Here is a 19,436-nt window from a genome sequence, read left to right on the forward strand (position 1 = left end):
GGGCAGGTTCAGGAAAGAGACAGACTGGGACAATTCTAAGCAGGAAAAGTCTAGAAAGTCTAATAACCCCATGAAAAAATTGAGAACGAAACATGCTTATGGTCAAAGAGTGATATGTACGCTCCAGGGGTTCAGAGGCAGAGCAGTGATAAGTGATGACAAGGCTGAAGCTGTGGGCAGGCGGGTCCTCTGCTGAAACGAGCATGGATGGAGAGGGGTTGGTCTAGAAAGACTCCTAGGATTGCAATGATTGTGATAAAGAAGGCTGTTTGTGAGGTAGGTGCAATTGGCAGAGGGAGAGGGGAGTGAAACCACAGGAGTAGAGGTACGATGTGTGCACTGACTAACCAGTACCATTTGCTATTCCTTCAAAAAAAATCACTATCATTCCTTATTCCATTCACTTTTCCTGCAAGTTACCTGGCTGGATAATTCTGAAAAAAAAAAAAAAAAAAGTGATTTGTAAAAAGAAAAGATAGAAAAAAGGAGTTCCCCATGGAGAGGAGGACATGCTCTAAAGTCAATTGGTCACAGTTATGAATCACTATCAGTTACCAGATGACCCACATATATTACAGGTGTATTCTTCTATGAATTCTCAAAAGTTATGAAGTACCACAGTGAGAAAAAAAATATTTTAGGGGGAGGGTCAAGATGGCGGAAGAGTAGGGCCCCAAGTCACCTGTCCCCACCAAATTACCTAGATAACCTTCAAATCATCCTGAAAATCTATGAATTCGGCCTGAGATTTAAAGAGAGACCAGCTGGAACGCTACAGTGAGAAGAGTTCACGCTTCTATCAAGGTAGGAAGACTGGAAAAAGAAATAAAGAAACAAAAGGAAAAAAAAAGAAAAAGAAAGAAACAAAAGGCCTCCAAGGGGGAGGGGCCCCGCGAGGAGCCGGGCTGAGGCCGGGGCGAGTGTCCCCAGGACAGGAGAGCCCCGTCCCGGAGGAGCAGGAGCTGCACCAACCTTCCCGGGCAGAAAGGCCTCCCGGGGAATTGGAGCAGGATCCCCAGAAAGGCGGGGATGCCCTCGGGCTCCCTGGGACAGTAACAGGCACCTGCGGCCCGGGGAGATGCGCCGAGCTCCCTAAGGGCTGCAGCGCTCGGCGGGACCCGGAGCAGCTCGGAGGGGCTCGGGCGGTGGCTCCGGGAGGGGGCTGCGGGGCGGGAGCGCGAATCCAAGAGCGCAGGCCCCGGAGCACAGGGCGCCGGGACACAGCCCAGGATCCGGCCTCCCCCTGGGACAGGCAGAGGCCGGGAGGGCCCAGGACCCCAAGGACGCTCCTGCCCTGACCTGAGCAGATCAGCGGCCCCGCCCCGGAGCCTCCAGGCCCTGCAGACGGAGAGCCCCGGAGCTACTGCGGGAGCTGACTCCAGGGTCCCAGAGCTGCCCCCGCCACTGTGGCTTCCTCCCGGGGCCTCATGGGGTGAACAACCCCCACTGAGCCCTGCACCAGGCAGGGGCAGAGCAGCTCCCCCAAGTGCTAACACCTGAAAATCAGTACAGCAGGCCCCTCCCCCAGAAGACCAGCGAGACGGACCAGTTCCAGGGGAAGTCAAGGGACTTAAAGTGTACAGAATCCGAAGATACTCCCCCATGGGTGTTTTTGTTTTTGTTTTTGTTTTTTTTGTTTTTGTTTATGTTTTGTTTTGTGCTTTCTTTTCTTTCTTCTTGATTTCTGATTGCTTCCCCCACCCCACCCCACCCCCTTTTTTTCTTTTTTCTCTTCTTTCTTTTTCTTTTTCTTTTCTTTTTTCTCTTTTTTCTTTTTCTCTTTTCTTTCCTTCTCTCTCTTTTTCTCCTTTTCCCAATACAACTTGTTTTTGGCCACTCTGCACTGAGCAAAATGACTAGAAGGAAAACCTCACCTCAAAAAAAAAGAATCAGAAACAGCCCTCTCTCCCACAGAGTTACAAAATATGGATTACAATTCAATGTCAGAAAGCCAATTCAGAAGCACTATTTTACAGCTACTGGTGGCTCTAGAAAAAACTATAAAGGACTCAAGAGACTTCATGACTGCAGAATTTAGATCCAATCAGGCAGAAATTAAAAATCAATTAAATGAGATGCATCCAAGCTAGAAGTCCTAACGACGAGGGTTAACGAGGTGGAAGAACGAGTGAGTGACATAGAAGACAAGTTGATGGCAAAGAGGGAAACTGAGGAAAAAAGAGACAAGCAATTAAAAGATCATGAGGATAGATTAAGGGAAATAAATGACAGCCTGAGGAAGAAAAACCTACTTTTAATTGGGGTTCCCGAGGGCGCGGAAAGGGCCAGAGGGCCAGAATATGTATTTGAACAAATCCTAGCTGAAAACTTTCCTAATCTGGGAAGGGAAACAGGCATTCAGATCCAGGAAATAGAGAGATCCCCCCCTAAAATCATCAAAAACTGTTCAACACCTCAACATTTAATAGTGAAGCTTGCAAATTCCAAAGATAAGGAGAAGATCCTTAAAGCAGCAAGAGAAAAAAAGTCCCTGACTTTTATGGGGAGGAATATTAGGATAACAGCAGACCTCTCCACAGATACCTGGCAGGCCAGAAAGGGCTGGCAGGATATATTAAGGGTCCTAAATGAAAAGAACATGCAACCAAGAATACTTTATCCAGCAAGGCTTTCATTCAAAACGGAAGGAGAGATAGAGAGCTTCCAAGACAGGCAGGAACTGAAAGAATATGTAACCTCCAAACCAGCTCTGCAAGAAATTTTAAGGGGGACTCTTAAAATTCCCCTTTAAGAAGAAGTTCAGTGGAACAATCCACAAAAACAAGGACTGAATAGATATGATGACACTAAACTCATATCTATCAATAGTAACTCTGAACGTGAACGGGCTTAATGACCCCATCAAAAGGCACAGGGTTTCAGACTGGATAAAAAAGCAGGACCCATCTATTTGCTGTCTACAAGAGACTCATTTTAGACAGAAGGACACCTACAACCTGAAAATAAAAGGTTGGAGAACCATTTACCATTCAAATGGTCCTCAAAAGAAAGCAGGGGTAGCCATCCTTATATCAGATAAATTAAAATTTACCCCGAAGACTGTAGTGAGAGATGAAGAGGGACACTATCTCATACTCAAAGGATCTATCCAACAAGAGGACTTAACAATCCTCAATATATATGCCCCGAATGTGGGAGCTGCCAAATATTTAAACCAATTAATAACCAAACTGAAGAAATACTTTGATAATAATACACTTATACTTGGTGACTTCAATCTAGCTCTCTCTATACTAGATAGGTCTTCTAAGCACAACATATCCAAAGAAACGAGAGCTTTAAATGATACACTGGACCAGATGGATTTCACAGATATCTACAGAACTTTACATCCAAACTCAACTGAATACACATTCTTCTCAAGTGCACATGGAACTTTCTCCAGAATAGACCACATACTGGGTCACAAATCGGGTCTGAACCGATACCAAAAGATCGGGATAGTCCCCTGTATATTCTCAGACCATAATGCCTTGAAATTAGAACTTAATCACAACAAGAAGTTTGGAAGGACCACAAACACGTGGAGGTTAAGGACCATCCTGCTAAAAGATGAAAAGGTCAACCAGGAAATTAAGGAAGAATTAAAAAGATTCATGGAAACTAATGAGAATGAAGATACAACCGTTCAAAATCTTTGGGATGCAGCAAAAGCAGTCCTCAGGGGGAATACATCGCAATACAAGCATCCATTCAAAAACTGGAAAGATCTCAAATACAAAAGCTCACCTTACACATAGAGGAACTAGAGAAAAAGCAACAAATGGACCCCACCCCCAGCAGAAGAAGACAGTTAATTAAAATTCGAGCAGAACTCAATGATTTCGAGACCAAAAGAACTGTGGAACAGATCAACAGAACCAGGAGTTGGTTCTTTGAAAGAATTAATAAGATAGATAAACCATTAGCCAACCTTATTAAAAAGAAGAGAGAAGACTCAAATTAATAAAATCATGAATGAGAGATCACTACCAACACCAAGGAAATACAAACGATTTTAAAAACATATTATGAACAGCTGTACACCAATAAATTAGGAAATCTAGAAGAAATGGACGCATTCCTGGAAAGCCACAAACTACCAAAACTGGAGCAGGAGGAAATAGAAAACCTGAACAGGCCAATAACCAGGGAGGAAATTGAAGCAGTCATCAAAAACCTCCCAAGACACAAGAGTCCAGGGCCAGATGGCTTCCCAGGGGAATTCTATCAAACGTTTAAAGAAGAAATCAAAAAAAAAAAAAAAAAAAAGAAGAAGAAATCATACCTATTCTACTAAAGCTGTTTGGAAAGATAGAAAGAGATGGAGTACTTCCAAATTCGTTCTATGAGGCCAGCATCACCTTAATTCCGAAACCAGACAAAGACCCCACCAAAATGGAGAATTACAGACCAATATCCCTGATGAACATGGATGCAAAAATTCTCAACAAGATACTAGCCAATAGGATCCAACAACACATTAAGAAAATTATTCACCATGACCAAGTAGGATTTATCCCTGGGACACAAGGCTGGTTCAACACTCGTAAAACCATCAATGTGATTCATCATATCAGCAAGAGAAAAACCAAGAACCATATGATCCTCTCATTAGATGCAGAGAAAGCATTTGACAAAATACAGCATCCATTCCTGATCAAAACCCTTCAGAGTGTTGGGATAGAGGGAACTTTCCTCGACATCTTAAAAGCCATTTACGAAAAGCCCACAGCAAATATCATTCTCAATGGTGAAGCACTGGGAGCCTTTCCCCTAAGATCAGGAACAAGACAGGGATGTCCACTCTCACCACTGCTGTTCAACATAGTTCTGGAAGTCCTCGCCTCAGCAATCAGACAACAAAAAGACATTAAAGGCATTCAAATTGGCAACGAAGTCAAACTCTCCCTCTTCTCTGATGACATGATACTCTACATAGAAAACCCAAAAGCCTCCACCCCAAGATTGCTAGAACTCATACAGCAGTTTGGTAGCATGGCAGGATACAAAATCAATGCCCAGAAATCAATGGCATTTCTATACACTAACAATGAGACTGAAGAAAGAGAAATTAAGGAGTCAATCCCATTTACAATTGCACCCAAAAGCATAAGATACCTAGGAATAAACCTAACCAAAGAGGTAAAAGATCTATACCCTAAAAACTATAGAACACTTCTGAAAGAAATTGAGGCAGACACAAAGAGATGGAAAAGTATTCCATGCTCATGGATTGGCAGAATTAATATTGTGAAAATGTCAATGTTACCCAGGGCAATTTACACGTTTAATGCAATCCCTATCAAAATACCGTGGACTTTCTTCAGAGAGTTAGAACAAATTATTTTAAGATTTGTGTGGAATCAGAAAAGACCCCGAATAGCCAGGGGAATTTTAAAAAAGAAAACCATAGCTGGGGGCATCACAATGCCAGATTTCAGGTTGTACTACAAAGCTGTGGTCATCAAGACAGTGTGGTACTGGAACAAAAACAGACACATAGATCAATGGAACAGAATAGAGAACCCAGAAGTGGATCCTGAAATGTATGGTCATCTAATATTCGATAAAGGAGGAAAGACTATCCATTGGAAGAAAGACAGTCTCTTCAATAAATGGTGCTGGGAAAATTGGACATCCACATGCAGAAGAATGAAACTGGACCACTCTCTTTCACCATACACAAAGATAAACTCAAAATGGATGAGAGATCTAAATGTGAGACAAGAGTCCATCAAAATCATAGAAGAGAACACAGGCAACACCCTCTTTGAACTCGGCCACAGTAACTTCTTGCAAGATACATCCACAAAGGCAAAAGAAACAAAAGCAAAAATGAACTATTGGGACTTCATCAAGATAAGAAGCTTTTGCACAGCAAAGGATACAGTCAACAAAACTAAAAGACAACCTACAGAATGGGAGAAGATATTTGCAAATGATGTATCAGATAAACGGCTAGTTTCCAAAATCTATAAAGAACTTATTAAACTCAACACCAAAGAAACAAACAATCCAATCATGAAATGGGCAAAAGACATGAAGAGAAATCTCACAGAGGAAGACATGGACATGGCCAACATGCACATGAGAAAATGCTCTGCATCACTGGCCATCAGGGAAATACAAATCAAAACCACAATGACATACCACCTCACACCAGTGAGAATGGGGAAAATTAACAAGGCAGGAAACAACAAATGTTGGAGAGGATGCGGAGAAAAGGGAACCCTCTTACACTGTTGGTGGGAATGTGAACTGGTGCAGCCACTCTGGAAACTGTGTGGAGGTTCCTCAAAGAGTTAAAAATAGACCTGCCCTACGACTCAGCAATTGCACTGTTGGGGATTTATCCCAAAGATTCAGATGCAATGACATGTCGGGACACCTGCACCCCGATGTTTCTATCAGCAATGGCCACAATAGCCAAACTGTGGAAGGAGCCTCGGTGTCCATCGAAAGATGAGTGGATAAAGAAGATGTGGTTTATGTATACAATGGAATATTACTCAGCAATTAGAAACGACAAATACCCACCATTTGCTTCAATGTGGATGGAACTGGAGGGTATCATGCTGAGTGAAATAAGTCAATCGGAGAAGGACAAACAGTGTATGTTCTCATTCATTTGGGGAATATGAATAATAGTGAAAGGGAATATAAAGGAAGGGAAAAGAAATGTTGGGAAATATCAGGAAGGGAGACAGAACATAAAGACTCCTAACTCGGGGAAACGAACTAGGGGTGGTGGAAGGGGAGGAGGGCGGGTGTTGGAGGGGAATGGGTGACGGGCACTGAGGTGGACACTTGACGGGATGAGCACTGGGTGTTTTTCTGTATGTTGGTAAATTGAACACCAATAAAAATTAATTAAAAATAAAAAAAAAGAAAAAAATTTTAAAAGAATGCTCAATCAACACTGATGACACAGAGAATGAATACATGATACTTTATGTACAATAGCATTTACACTGATTGCCAGCAAAGAAGCCATCTCAAAATGCATGTCTATACCACTAGAGTCATACACGCCCACCACTAAATGATTTACTCTTACCTGGATGGCAAGGGCACGAGCTACGAGACCTCTGAGGTATTGTATGGGATCTTCTGGGCCTTCCCACTTGCTCTGCCATGCAAGAGGACACTGCAAGTTAAAAAGGATCCAAATTAAGTTTACATATATAATATTTATACAAGAGACCTTTTAACATTAATGTGATGGGGAAAACATTTTGGCATAATCCACCTTATGTGTATCATGACATTTATTTCTTTAAGATATGTATGTTTTTCTTTGATCACAATAGAAATGACAGAATGAATTAATCTGTTTCTCTAAAAGGAGATTTTTTTAAAATAATTTGGCTATTTTGGGTAATGCTGCTATAAACATCAGGTGCATGTACCCCTTCAAATCAGTATTTCTGTATCCTTTAGGTAAATACCTAGTAGTGCAGTTGCTGGGTTGTGGGGTAGTTCTAAATGTCCATTGACTGAAGAACATACAGTGTATATACATGATAGAATACTACTCAGGCATCAAAAAGAATGAAATCTTGCCATTTGCAAGGAGGTGGACAGAGCTAGAGTGTACTATGCTAAAGGGAAATAGGTAAGTCAGAGACAAATACCAAATGATCTCACTCAGGCGGGATTTAAGAAAACAGATGAACACAGGGGAAGGAGGGAAAAAAAGAAGAAAACAAAGCCTAAGAGACTCAATGATAAGGAACAAACTAGTATTGCTGGAGGGAGGTGGGTGGGGAGTGGGCTATATGCGGGATGGGCATGGAGAGGCACTGGGTGTTGTGTGTAGGTGATGAACACTAAATTCTACACCTGAGACCAAATTTACCATATATGTTAACTAAAATTTAAAATGAAACTTGAAATTTAAAAAATAAGGTTTTTTAAAATAAAAAATTTTGAAATAAACAAATATAAACTGGTATATACAAAGTAGCAGACCATGTTTTCTTAAAACAATACTTAGTACATAAAGAAATCAAATTAAATTTGATGAATTCATTTTATAAGTGGTAATTTTTTTTTTAAACTATTGGCTCCTACAGAATTTCTTCAAAATCTACATAGAGAAGTATAATGGATTTTCATCCCCAAACCATGTATAATAAAAAGAGAAGAAATTTTTAAAAACTTACTCTAAATTAAGTAAATAAAACTATTCTAAAATAGTTATCTTTTAAATATCTGACCTTCTATTAACTGATATTCTCTATTAACACGTACTTCTTTATTTCACAATACTCTATAAGTTCATCATCATACTATACTTTCTCTGTTGAGAGTTTGCTGGATTTTCCAAATATTATATAAATATCCAAACTTCTAAAGTATAGTAAAATAGGGAGAAAACATCAATTTCATACCCCCAAACACTGATTATATAGCTGAGAAATGATGGTGTAGAATATATCAACAAGGCATGGAAAACAAAAATTATAAGATAATGGAAATTTAGAGTGTATAAGCACCTTAGAAAACATCTGGTTCAATCATTTAGATGCATAAAGTAAACCTTCTTAGGAATATGGCAGAAAAGTGCCAGAGCAGTGCTTTGAACTAAGACAGGGGTGGTGATTTTAACACATGAGCCCAGAGTCTCCCAACGCTTTTCCTGCTGAGACCAGAAGTGTGTGCTTGTCTTCGTAAAGAAGGGTCCTGTGAATACAGTAGCAGTGATGCTGTACCAGTTTCTAGCACCAGGCCATAAGAAATCTGTTGATTGTATTTCCTGTCTTTTGAGATTTTTGATCTTGGAACCCATTCACCATATTTTGAAGCCCAATTTTTGGAGAGGCCTATGTGCAGATGGATGGAGGCTTCTAGCTCTCAGCTAACATTAACTTGCTAGCCTAGCCATGTGAACAAGCTTTCTCCACCAAACCCTACCTACATTTAAGGCTTCTAAACTTAAAATAAATGAGTTTTTTTAAACAGCATTTTAATCCAATATGTTTTGGTGGAATTTGATATATGGCAAGATGACTGATGCAGAGTTTGGTATCTTCCCATTGAGAAATGAGGTCCATGTCCCTTGTACTTGAGTAAGAGCTTGGTGACAACTAGAATAGAATCAAGCATAAGTGATGCTGTATCAGATTCAGTTTTCAGGTCTAGGAATAACAAATTAGCAGCTTTTATTTTCAGTTTCTTGGGTGGTTTACTCTCAGATCCAAGATCTAATGTTGTAAGGAAGTGAAGTAGCCTGTATAGAGAGACCCACTGGAGGTGTCTGCACAAGGACCAACCATCTGTCCTGCTGAGCTCCCAGCCAACAATCAGCACCAACCTGCCACCCAAACTGCAAGTAGATCCTCCAGCTCCAAGCTGAGCCCACTCAGCTGGTGTCACATGGAGCAGACACAGGCCTGCCTCACCAGATCCACCCAAAATTCCTTATTCATGAGCTAAATGAATAATGTTTCTTGTTCTCAGCCATTAATTTCAGGGTAGTTTACAATGTAGCAATAAATAAGTAATATATCAGGTTTTCACATTCTCAGTGTTATGCTGTCCTGTCTTAGAAAGAGAGCTTCTTTTCACAGTGTTTCATACAATGTTATGTTACTGTGTAGGGAACCTCCCTGCCACTTGGTATTCATGCCCTCATGAAGTCTCCTCACCTTGAGTTAGAACTGGTTTTGGTGACTTGATTCTAATGAAAGAATACACTAAGAGTGATGGGATGCCACTTTCTGTGGCTTCTGCTGGCTTGCCCTCTCATTCTCCCTTCCCTGTGCTAGCTCTAAGGGAAAGTGTCATGCTGAGAGTTTCTGGATGAAGATGCCTGTGGAGCAAGGAACTGACATCATCATCAACAGTCCATAGGGACCAGAGGCCTGCAGGTGGCTAGGCTGTTAGTGCCCTTAGAGGCTGTGATGACGGTGGCCCCAGACCCCAGACAACACCTGACCATAGGGTGCAGGAGACCTGAGCCTATATAGCTGAAATCATACCACGATTCTGGACATACAGAAACAGTGACACCATGAATTCTATTGTTTTGTTCCCTGAAGCTTTCAGGCAATTTACTGTGTAGCAATAGGTAACTGACAGTTACCAATATCAGTGTCAGTAGAAAACAGCCATTCCATTGATGTTAAAGCCCTTACTCTTCACCAGTTCAGCAGTTACTGTGCACAAGGCTGATTCTCAGGATATCCGCAGGAGGAGCGGGGATACTGAAACTTTCTCATGAAAAGAAGAGCTGGTGGGCACCACCTCCCTCCTCCACAGAGCAGCCCACATACTCTGACACCAGTGGGAATAAGAACACTCTCCACCAATGTTGCTAATGTCATTGCACCTCCCCATGTGCTCCCCAGGGAATCTGCATCACAAGCCTCATTGTGTGCAAGCTGCGCTGAGGTGGGCCAGCGAGGCTGTGAAGTGGCTTCTACCCTGGGGAGAGGGACAACAGTCACATACACACCAGTTCCACTGCAGCCCCATCAGTGGTCTAGGGGCAGGCATCTGGTCTGACTGCGGCCCCCCCCCCCCCCCATGAAACCCCAGGGGACAACAGTGGGCAAGTGCCCTGCACTACCACAGCTCCAGAAAACATCTGGTCTGACCAGAAAATGAAAACAACAGTTCCACAATATGTATGCACTCCTATGTTCAATGCATCATTATCTACAATAACCAAGATATGAAAGGAACCTAAGTGCCCATCAATAGATGAATGGATAAGGAAGTTGTAACACACACACACACACACACACACACGAATATTACTCCACCCTAAAAAAGAATGAAGCTATTTGGGACATTATGGGTGAACCTAGAAGCTATGATGCGAAGTGAAATAAGTCAGAGAAAGACAACCGTATGATTTCACCTTTACGTAGAATCTAAAAAACAAACATTAGAAATCAGAAACAGACCCCTAAACAGAGAACTGATGGTTGCCAGAGGATAGGAGGTGGAGGGTGGCTGAAATGGGGGAAGGGGATTAAATGGTCCAATCTTAGTTATAAAATATATAAGACATGGCGATGCAAGGTACAGAATAAGGAATGTAATTACTAACCTGGTGACAATTTTGTATGGGGGGCAGCTAGATTTATCCTGGTGATCACTTTGTAATGCATGTAATTGGAAACCACTACATCGTACACACAAAACTATACTGTGTGTCAAGGAGAGTTCACTTAAGAATGTGTTATATGTCGTTTGAGTTTATATAAGAATGATTTCATCAAGGAAGTCAGTAAAGGAAGAAGGTATTACATTTTGAAAGCTGTGTTGGATTTTGACAAAGGCAGAAAGAACTGGAAGGAACATTTTAAGCTAATGTTCACAGGATGCGGTGCCACCAACTGTGCTGAGTGCTGTAGAGGTACCAATAATCCTTAGGAGCAAATACTGTTCTAACTTCCACATTACAGTGGAGACAGTGGATGCAGGGAAGGAAGAGCCTGCCCAGAACCACTGAGCAGGCAATGCCACACCCATGACGTGGCCCCTGGAACCTCACTCCAGAGTCTGTTTGTCCACATCATACTGCTGATTCTACCCTTCTCTTGTGCTTCACATACATTACACCATGTGAGGTTCAACACAAGACAGTCATGAACTGGGGATTAAAACTATAATAATGGAGGGATCCCTGGGTGGCTCAGCAGGTTTAGCACCTGCCTTTGGCCCAGGGCATGATCCTAGAGTTCCGGGATCAAGTCCCACATCAGGCTCCCTGCATGGAGCCTGCTTCTCCCTCTGCCTATGTCTCTGCCTCTCTCTCTCTCTCTCTCTCTCTCTCTCTCTGTGTGTGTCTCTAATGAATAAATAAATAAAATCTTAAAAATAATAAAATAAAACTATAATAATGGAGAAACTAAGGCTTGAAACAAGTTAACTTACCGGTTTTTAAAACTAAATGTTATACATCTGGAGCCCAAGTTTGAACCTAAATATAACCTCTTTTTACTACTTATCCTTTCCATAAAGATGTCACAGAAGCAGAGCAGCATAGGGGCCTGTCGTTCACTTCCTTCAAGCATTAATCAAGTTCATGGGTATCAGCAAACTTGTATTAACAGCTGCTATGTGGCAGTAATTCTTTAGGTGCTTTGGACATGAAGTGATAACATAATCCCTATTGATAACAGCCTGTGCGAGGTATGAACATGGACAAAAAAGGAGATCCTGCAGTCCATACAGTAAGTTCTCTGATAAGGACAAGAAGTGTGCTCACTGAACACAGAGCGAGGGTCACCAAATCCCAACTGTGTATGAGGGCAAGAGTTAGGGAAGGCTTTCTGGTAGAATTAATGCTCGAGGTAAGTATTGAGAGGTAAGAGTCACACTCTGGTAAAGACAGACAGTAGGAAAAGGGAGGACAATTAATAAGGGAGACATGAGAAAATTGGGTTTATTAATTAGGTAAGGACCCAGACCAGGAAGCTTTTTCAGAGTTTATACTAAGGAGTTGGAAAGCAATAAGACCAAATTAAACTTTAACCAGGCATGTGACACAATCTGATTTGAATTTTATAAAGATTACCCAGTAGACATGCGGAGAACAGGCATTCAGGGGATGGATGTGGTGGCAGGGAGGTGAGTTGGGGAGCTCCAGTACTGTTACAGGCCTGAAGAGTGAGGATCTCCATGAGGTCAGTACAAGGGTAACAACGGCAAGCCCGTCTGCAACACATTCTGGGGCAGGCACTGTTCTAAGCATGTTACTCACATAGATACCTCTACACTTCAACACAACCCTCTAAGGGGGTTATAATTATTAGCCACATTCAGTGACTTGATCAAGAAAATACCAAATGACCAAATAAATATCGAAGAGTATTTAATCTCTACAATTTCAATGTTTATTACATGAACTTTAAACACAGGTCCACTTTTAGTGACTCTTTCCTCTTCAATTTGATAACTCTAGTCATCTTTAATAATAATTGACAAACACTATTGTTCTACTAAGAAAAATGATGTGCTGATGTTCACCTGTGGGGGTGATGATGATAATCCATGATCAAGTTTTGGAAATACCTGAAAACTTCATTTGATTCAAGCTTATAATAGTTTCCAAAACTGGGAGACAGCCTTGTAGCCACTATTTATTTCATATACCAGAAGTTGCAATGAGATGTTATAGTGTGGGGGGAAAGTATCAGTTTAAAATGTTTTTTAGAAAAAGGGGGAAAAGAAAAAGAAAAAAAAGAACTTGATAGGACTCCAAGATGGCAGAGAAGCAGGAAACCTTAGTTTCATTTAGTCCCAGGAATTCAGCTGGGTAGCTATCAAATCATTCTGAAAACCTGTGAACTCAGCCAGAAATCTAAGAATAGCTACAACTCTACAAATAGAAAGCAATCACTTTCTGTAAGAATGACAAGATGGAAAAACTCACCTCAGAAAAGCGAACAAGAGGCAGTACTGACTGCCAGAGGCCTAATCAGCATGAATATAAATAAAATGTCAGAACTAAAGTTCAGAATAATGATTATAAAGATAGTAGCTGGGCTTGATAAGAGCATAGAAGACACTAGAGAATCCTTATCTGGAGAAATAAAAGAACTAAAATCAAATCAAGTCAAAATCAAAAAGACTATTAATGAGATGCCATAAAAATTGGAGGCTCTAACTGCTAGGATGAATGAGGCAGAAAAAAGAATCAGTAATGCAGAAGGCAAAATGATGGAGAATAAAGAAGCTGAGAAACAGAGAGATACACAACTACTGATCATGGGAGAAGAATTCGAGAGATAAGTGATACCATAGAACAAAACAATATTAAAAGTAATTGGGATTTCAGAAGAGGAAGGAGAGAGAGAGGTACAGAAGATATACTGGAGCAAATTATAGCAGAGAGCTTCCCTAAGCTGGGGAAGGAAACACACAGTGCAGGAAGCACAGAGAATGCCCCCTCAAAATCAATAAAAATACGTCAACACCTTGACATGTAATAGTGAAGCTTACAAATGTTAAAGAGAAAATCTTGAAAACAGCTCAGGACAAAAGCCACATAACCTACAAGAGTAGAAACATTAGGACTGGCAGCAAACCTATCAACAGAACCCAGCAGGCCAGAAAGGACTGACATGATATATTCAAGGTGCTAAGTGAAAAAATATGTAGCCAAGAATACTTTAATCAGCTATGATGTCATTCAAGATAGAAGGAGAGATAAAAAGCTTCCAGGACAAAGAGAAACTAAAAGAATTTGTGATCACTAAACCAGTCCTGTAAGAAATATTCAAAGAAATCCTTTAAGAGAAGAGAGAGCCCAAACTAACACAGACCAGAAAGGAACAGAGGCAAGCTACAGAAATAGTGACTCTACAGGTAATACAATGGCACTAAATTCACATCATTCAATAGTTACTCCAAATGTAAATGGGCTAAATGCACCAATCAAAAGACAAAAGGGTATCAGATTGGATAAAAGCAAGACCCATAGATATGCTATCTGCAAGGAGACATATTTTAGACCCAAAGACAACTCCAAGTTGAAAGTGAGGGCGTGAAGAATCATTTATCATGCTAATGGCCTTCAAAAGAAAGCCGGAGTGGCAATCCTTATATCCGACAAATTATATTTTAAACCAGAGACTGTTGTCAAGAGATGAAGAAAGACATTATATCATAGTTAAAGGGCCTATGCAATAAGATCTAACAATTGTAAATATTTATGCCCCTAACATGGGAGCAGCCAATTATGTAAACCAATTAGTGACAAAACAAAAGAAATACATCAATAATAATACAGTAATAGTACGATAATAACACAATAACAGTACAGAAGGTTAACACCCTACTCATTGCAATGGACAGATCATCTAAGCAGAAGATCAAAAAGGAAACAAAGGCGTTGAATGACACACTGAACCAGATGAACTTCACAGATATAGTTTCTTTTGCTATCATATAAAATTCTAGGTAATTGTGCTTCATGTGCTTAAGAACCCAGACTCCTGCCCCATCTTTCCTTTTCAACCCTTCCTCATGGCAAGATGGCATTTGCCATCTGCCATTTGAGTGACCAGAAAGGAGTCAAGGGGAAGATAAAGATGTGCCAGGATCCTGGAATCACGACCTGAATCAAAGGCAGACACTCAACCACTGAGCCACCTAGGTGCCCCTCAATGTATTTTTATAGGTCTCAAATGATTTTGGTAATAAAGTTGGAAACAATTAAATTTCAATTGTGAATAAATAAATAGATAAAATACCCTGTGTTTAAAAAAAGAAAAAGAAAAAAAGCATAGCATTCCATCCTAAAACAACAGAATATACATTGTTCTCAGGTGCACATGGAACATTATCCAGAAGAGATCACATACTGAGTCACAGATCAGGTCTCAATTGGTACCAAAAGATTAGGATAATTTCCTGCATATTTTCAGACCACAGTGCTTTGAAATGGCAACTCAACTACAAGAGGAAATTTGGAAAGAACTCAAAAACATGGAGGCTAAAGGGCATCCCACTAAAGAATTAATGGGTCAACCAGGAAATTAAATAAGAATTTAAAAAATCCCTGGAAACAAATGAAAATGAAAACACTAAAAAAATTAAAAAATAATAAAAAAGAAAAAAGAAAATGAAAACACTACTCTTAAGAACCTTTGGGATGCAGCACAGGTGGTCTGAAGAGGGAAATATACAGCAATAACAAGCCTTACAAGAAAGGTCTCAAAAACACAACATTATAACTAAATTAGGAGCTGGAGAAAGAACAGAAAATAAAGCTGAAATTTAGCAGAAGAAGAGAATAAAGATTAGAGCAGAAATCAACAAAATAGAAACCAAAAGTATAACAGATCACCAAAACTAGGAGCTGGTTCTTTAAAAGAGTTAATAAGATCAATAAACCCCTGACCAGACTTATCAAAAAAGAGAAGAGAAAGAACCCAAGTAAATAAAACCATGAACAAAAGAGGAGAGATCACAATCAACACCAAAGAAATATAACCAATTATAAGAACATATTATGAGCAACTATATGCCAACAAATTACACAATCTGGAAGTAATGGATGCATTTCTAGAAATGTATAAACTACCAAAACTGAAACAGGAAGAAACAGAAGACCTGAAAAGACCCATAACCAGCAAGGAATTGAAGCAGTCATCAAAAATCTCCCAACAAACAGAAGTCCAGGGCCAGATGGCTTCTCAGGGGAATTCTACCAAACATTTAAAGAAGAATTAATACCTATTCTTCTAAAGCTGTTTCAAACAATAGAAATGGAAGGAATACTTCCAAACTCGTTCTATGAGGCCAGCATTACTTTGATCCCCAAACCAAAGACTCCACCAAAAAGAATTACAGATCAATATCCCTGATGAACATGGATGCAAAAACTCTTACCAAGATACTAGCCAACCGGATCCAACAGTACATTAAAGGGATTATTCACCACAACCAAGTAGGATTTATTTCTGGCTGTAAGGGTGGTTCAACACCCACAAATCAATGTGATACACCACATTAATAAAAGAAAGGACAAGAACTTCTCAATAAATGCAAAGTACAGTATCATTTCTTTTTTTTTTTATGATAGTCACACACACACACAGAGAGAGAGAGAGAGAGAGAGAGAGAGGCAGAGACACAGGCAGAGGGAGAAGCAGGCTCCATGCACCAAGAGCCCGATGTGGGATTCGGTCCCGGGCCTCCAGGATTGCGCCCTGGGCCAAAGGCAGGCGCTAAACCGCTGCGCGACCCAGGGATCCCTCATTTCTTGATTAGAACTCTTCACAGTGTAGGGATAGAGGGAACATATCTCAATATCATAAAAGCCATATATGAATACCCCACAGCAACTATCATTCTCAATGGGGAAAAACTGAGAGCTATTCCCCTAAGGTCAGGAACACAAGAGGGATGTCCACTCTCACCACTGCTATTCAACATAGTACTAGAAGTCCTAGCCTCAGCAATCAGACAACAAAAAGAAATAAAAGTTATCCAAACTGGCAAAGAAGTCAAACTCTCAGTCTTTGCAGATGACATGATACTCTATGTGGAAAACCCAAAAGACTCCACCAAAAAAATTGCTAGAACTCATACAACGATTCAGCAAAGTAGGATATAAAGTCAATGCACAGAAATCAGTGGCATTTCTATACACTAACAATGAGACTGAAGAAAGATAAATTAAGGAATCAATCCCATTTACAATTGCACCCCAAACCATAAGATACCTAGGAATAAACCTAAACAAAGAGGTAAAGGATCTGTACTCTAAAGAGTAGGGAATGAAAGAAATCGAGGAAGACAGAGAGACGGAAAAACATTCCGTGCTCATTGTTAAAATGTCTATGTACAGTATGATTCAACAATTCTATATATTACTCAGTGCTCATCTAGATAATTGTACTCTTCATCCCCTTTATCCATTTCACTCATTCCCCCCACCCCTCCCCTTTAGCAACCACCATTTTGTTCTCTGTATTTAGAGACTTTTTGTGTGTCTCATTTTCCCTTTGCTTTTCCCTCATTTCCCTTTTGTTTCTTGAATTCCACACTTGAGTGAAATCATGGGGTATTTCTCTTTCTCTGACTTACTTCACTTAGGAGTATACCTGTTAGGTTCTTCTATGTCATTGCCAATGGCACAATTTTATCCTTTTTATGACTAATATTCCATCATACACACACATGCCTTCTTTATCCATTCATCTGCAGATGAATTGCTTTTTTATACCATACACAAAAATAAAATGAAAATTGATTAAATACCTAAATGTGAGACCTGAAACCATAACAACTGTAGAATAAAACAAACAGTGATTTCTTTGATACTGGCAATAGAAAACTTTTTTCTAGATATTAACCCTCTCAGGCAAGGGAAACAAAAGCCAAATTAAACTATTGGGACTATACCAAAATAAAAAGCTTTTACACAGAAAAGGAAACAGTCAATGAAACTAAAAGGCTCCATTTGGAAATGATCTGATAAGGGACTAAATTCAAAACATATAAAGGACTTATATAGCTTAAAAACAAAAATATCAAACTGAGCAGAGGACCTGGGTAGACGTATATCCAAAGAAGACATCCAGATGGCTAACAGACACATGAAAAGATGCTCAACATCACACATCATCAGGGAAATGCAAATCAAAGCCACATGAGATCCCACCTCACACCTGTCAGAATGGCTACAGTTAAAAACACAAGAAATAACAGTGTTGATGTGGGTATGGAGAAAAAGGAACCCTTGTGCACTGTTGGGAATGTAAACTGGTGCAGCCACTGTGTACAATAGCATGAACGTTCTTCAAAAAATGAAAAACAGAATTAACATATGATCTAGTAATTCCACTACTGGGTATTTATCCAAAGAAAATGAGGGACGCCTGGGTGGCTCAGTGGTTGAGCGCCTGCCATTAGCCCAGGGTGTGATCCTGGTCCCGGGATTGAGGGCCGCATCGGGCTCCTTTCATGGAGCCTGCTTCTCCCTCTGCCTGTGTCTCTGCCTCTCTCTCTCCATGTCTCTCATGAATAAGTAAATAAAATCTTTAAAAAAAAATGAAAACACAAATTTGAAAAGATATATGTACCCCTATGTTTATTGCAGCATTTACAGTAGCCAAGATAGGGAAGCAAATAAAGACAGATTTCCTTTTTCCTTTCCAGTCAGTATGTTTCCTTTTCCTAAAAGTCAGTCAGTCAGTCACCTTTTCCTAAACATGCTGTGCTAGCTAGGACCTTCAGTGCAATGCTGAATGCATGTAGTGAGAGTGGACCTCATTGTCCTATTCCTGATCTTAGGGAGAAAGCATTCTCAGTCCTTTACTATTAGGTTAGCTACACCTTTTTCAGGATGCCATTTATCTGGTTGACAAGGTCCATTACTCTAATCCCAAATGGCTGAAAGGTTTTATCATGACTGGATGGTGACTTTGGTCTAATGCCCTTTCTGTATCTCCTGAGATAATCATATAGTATTTATTAGTTTATTAAAATGATAAATAACATTTTTTTAAAATTCACCTTAACATATCCTTCGAAAAAAACCCACTTAGAATGTATTATCCATTTTTATATTTTGTTTAACTTAATTTCTTAATATCTTGTTAAGTTTTGGGTCTATGTTGAAAAAGAAAATTTATCTGTAGATTTCCTTTATTATGACATCTTTGTTAGCTTTTACTATCAGGCAATGCTAATCTTGGTAAGTACAGGGAAATATTGCTGCCTCTTCTATTTTCTGGAAGGGTTTACACAGAGTTAGTATTATTTCTTCCTTAAATATTTATTAGATTTTGGCAGTGAATTCTAGGAGCTTTCTTCCCCAAAAGGGAAGGTTGGTAACAAATTCAAATTCTTTAATAGACAGTATAGGATATCTATTTCTTCTTGAATGAGCTTTAGTAGTTTGTATCTTTCAAGAAATTCATACATTTCATCTAAATGTTGAATTTATGAGCATAAAGTTGTTA

The 19,436-nt window shown here is 40.0% G+C and overlaps 1 protein-coding gene across 8 annotated transcripts in view; it reads right to left on the reverse strand.

The window, feature by feature from the left end:
- The window catches only part of DYNC2H1 (dynein cytoplasmic 2 heavy chain 1), a 339,344-nt gene that overhangs the window by 62,685 nt on the left and 257,223 nt on the right, over positions 1-19,436 (reverse strand). For all 8 annotated transcript variants that reach the window (XR_011995854.1, XR_011995852.1, XR_011995853.1 and 5 more), the window contains one exon: positions 7,061-7,150. Coding sequence is in view for 4 of the 8 variants with exons in the window: in XM_072729934.1 (XP_072586035.1) it covers positions 7,061-7,150 (90 nt within the window). In the remaining 4 variants the exon portion in view is untranslated. The remainder of the gene's footprint in view (positions 1-7,060; positions 7,151-19,436) is intronic.

This window comes from Vulpes vulpes, chromosome 12, assembly GCF_048418805.1.
Source record: "Vulpes vulpes isolate BD-2025 chromosome 12, VulVul3, whole genome shotgun sequence".
NCBI classification, from domain to species: Eukaryota; Metazoa; Chordata; class Mammalia; order Carnivora; family Canidae; genus Vulpes; species Vulpes vulpes.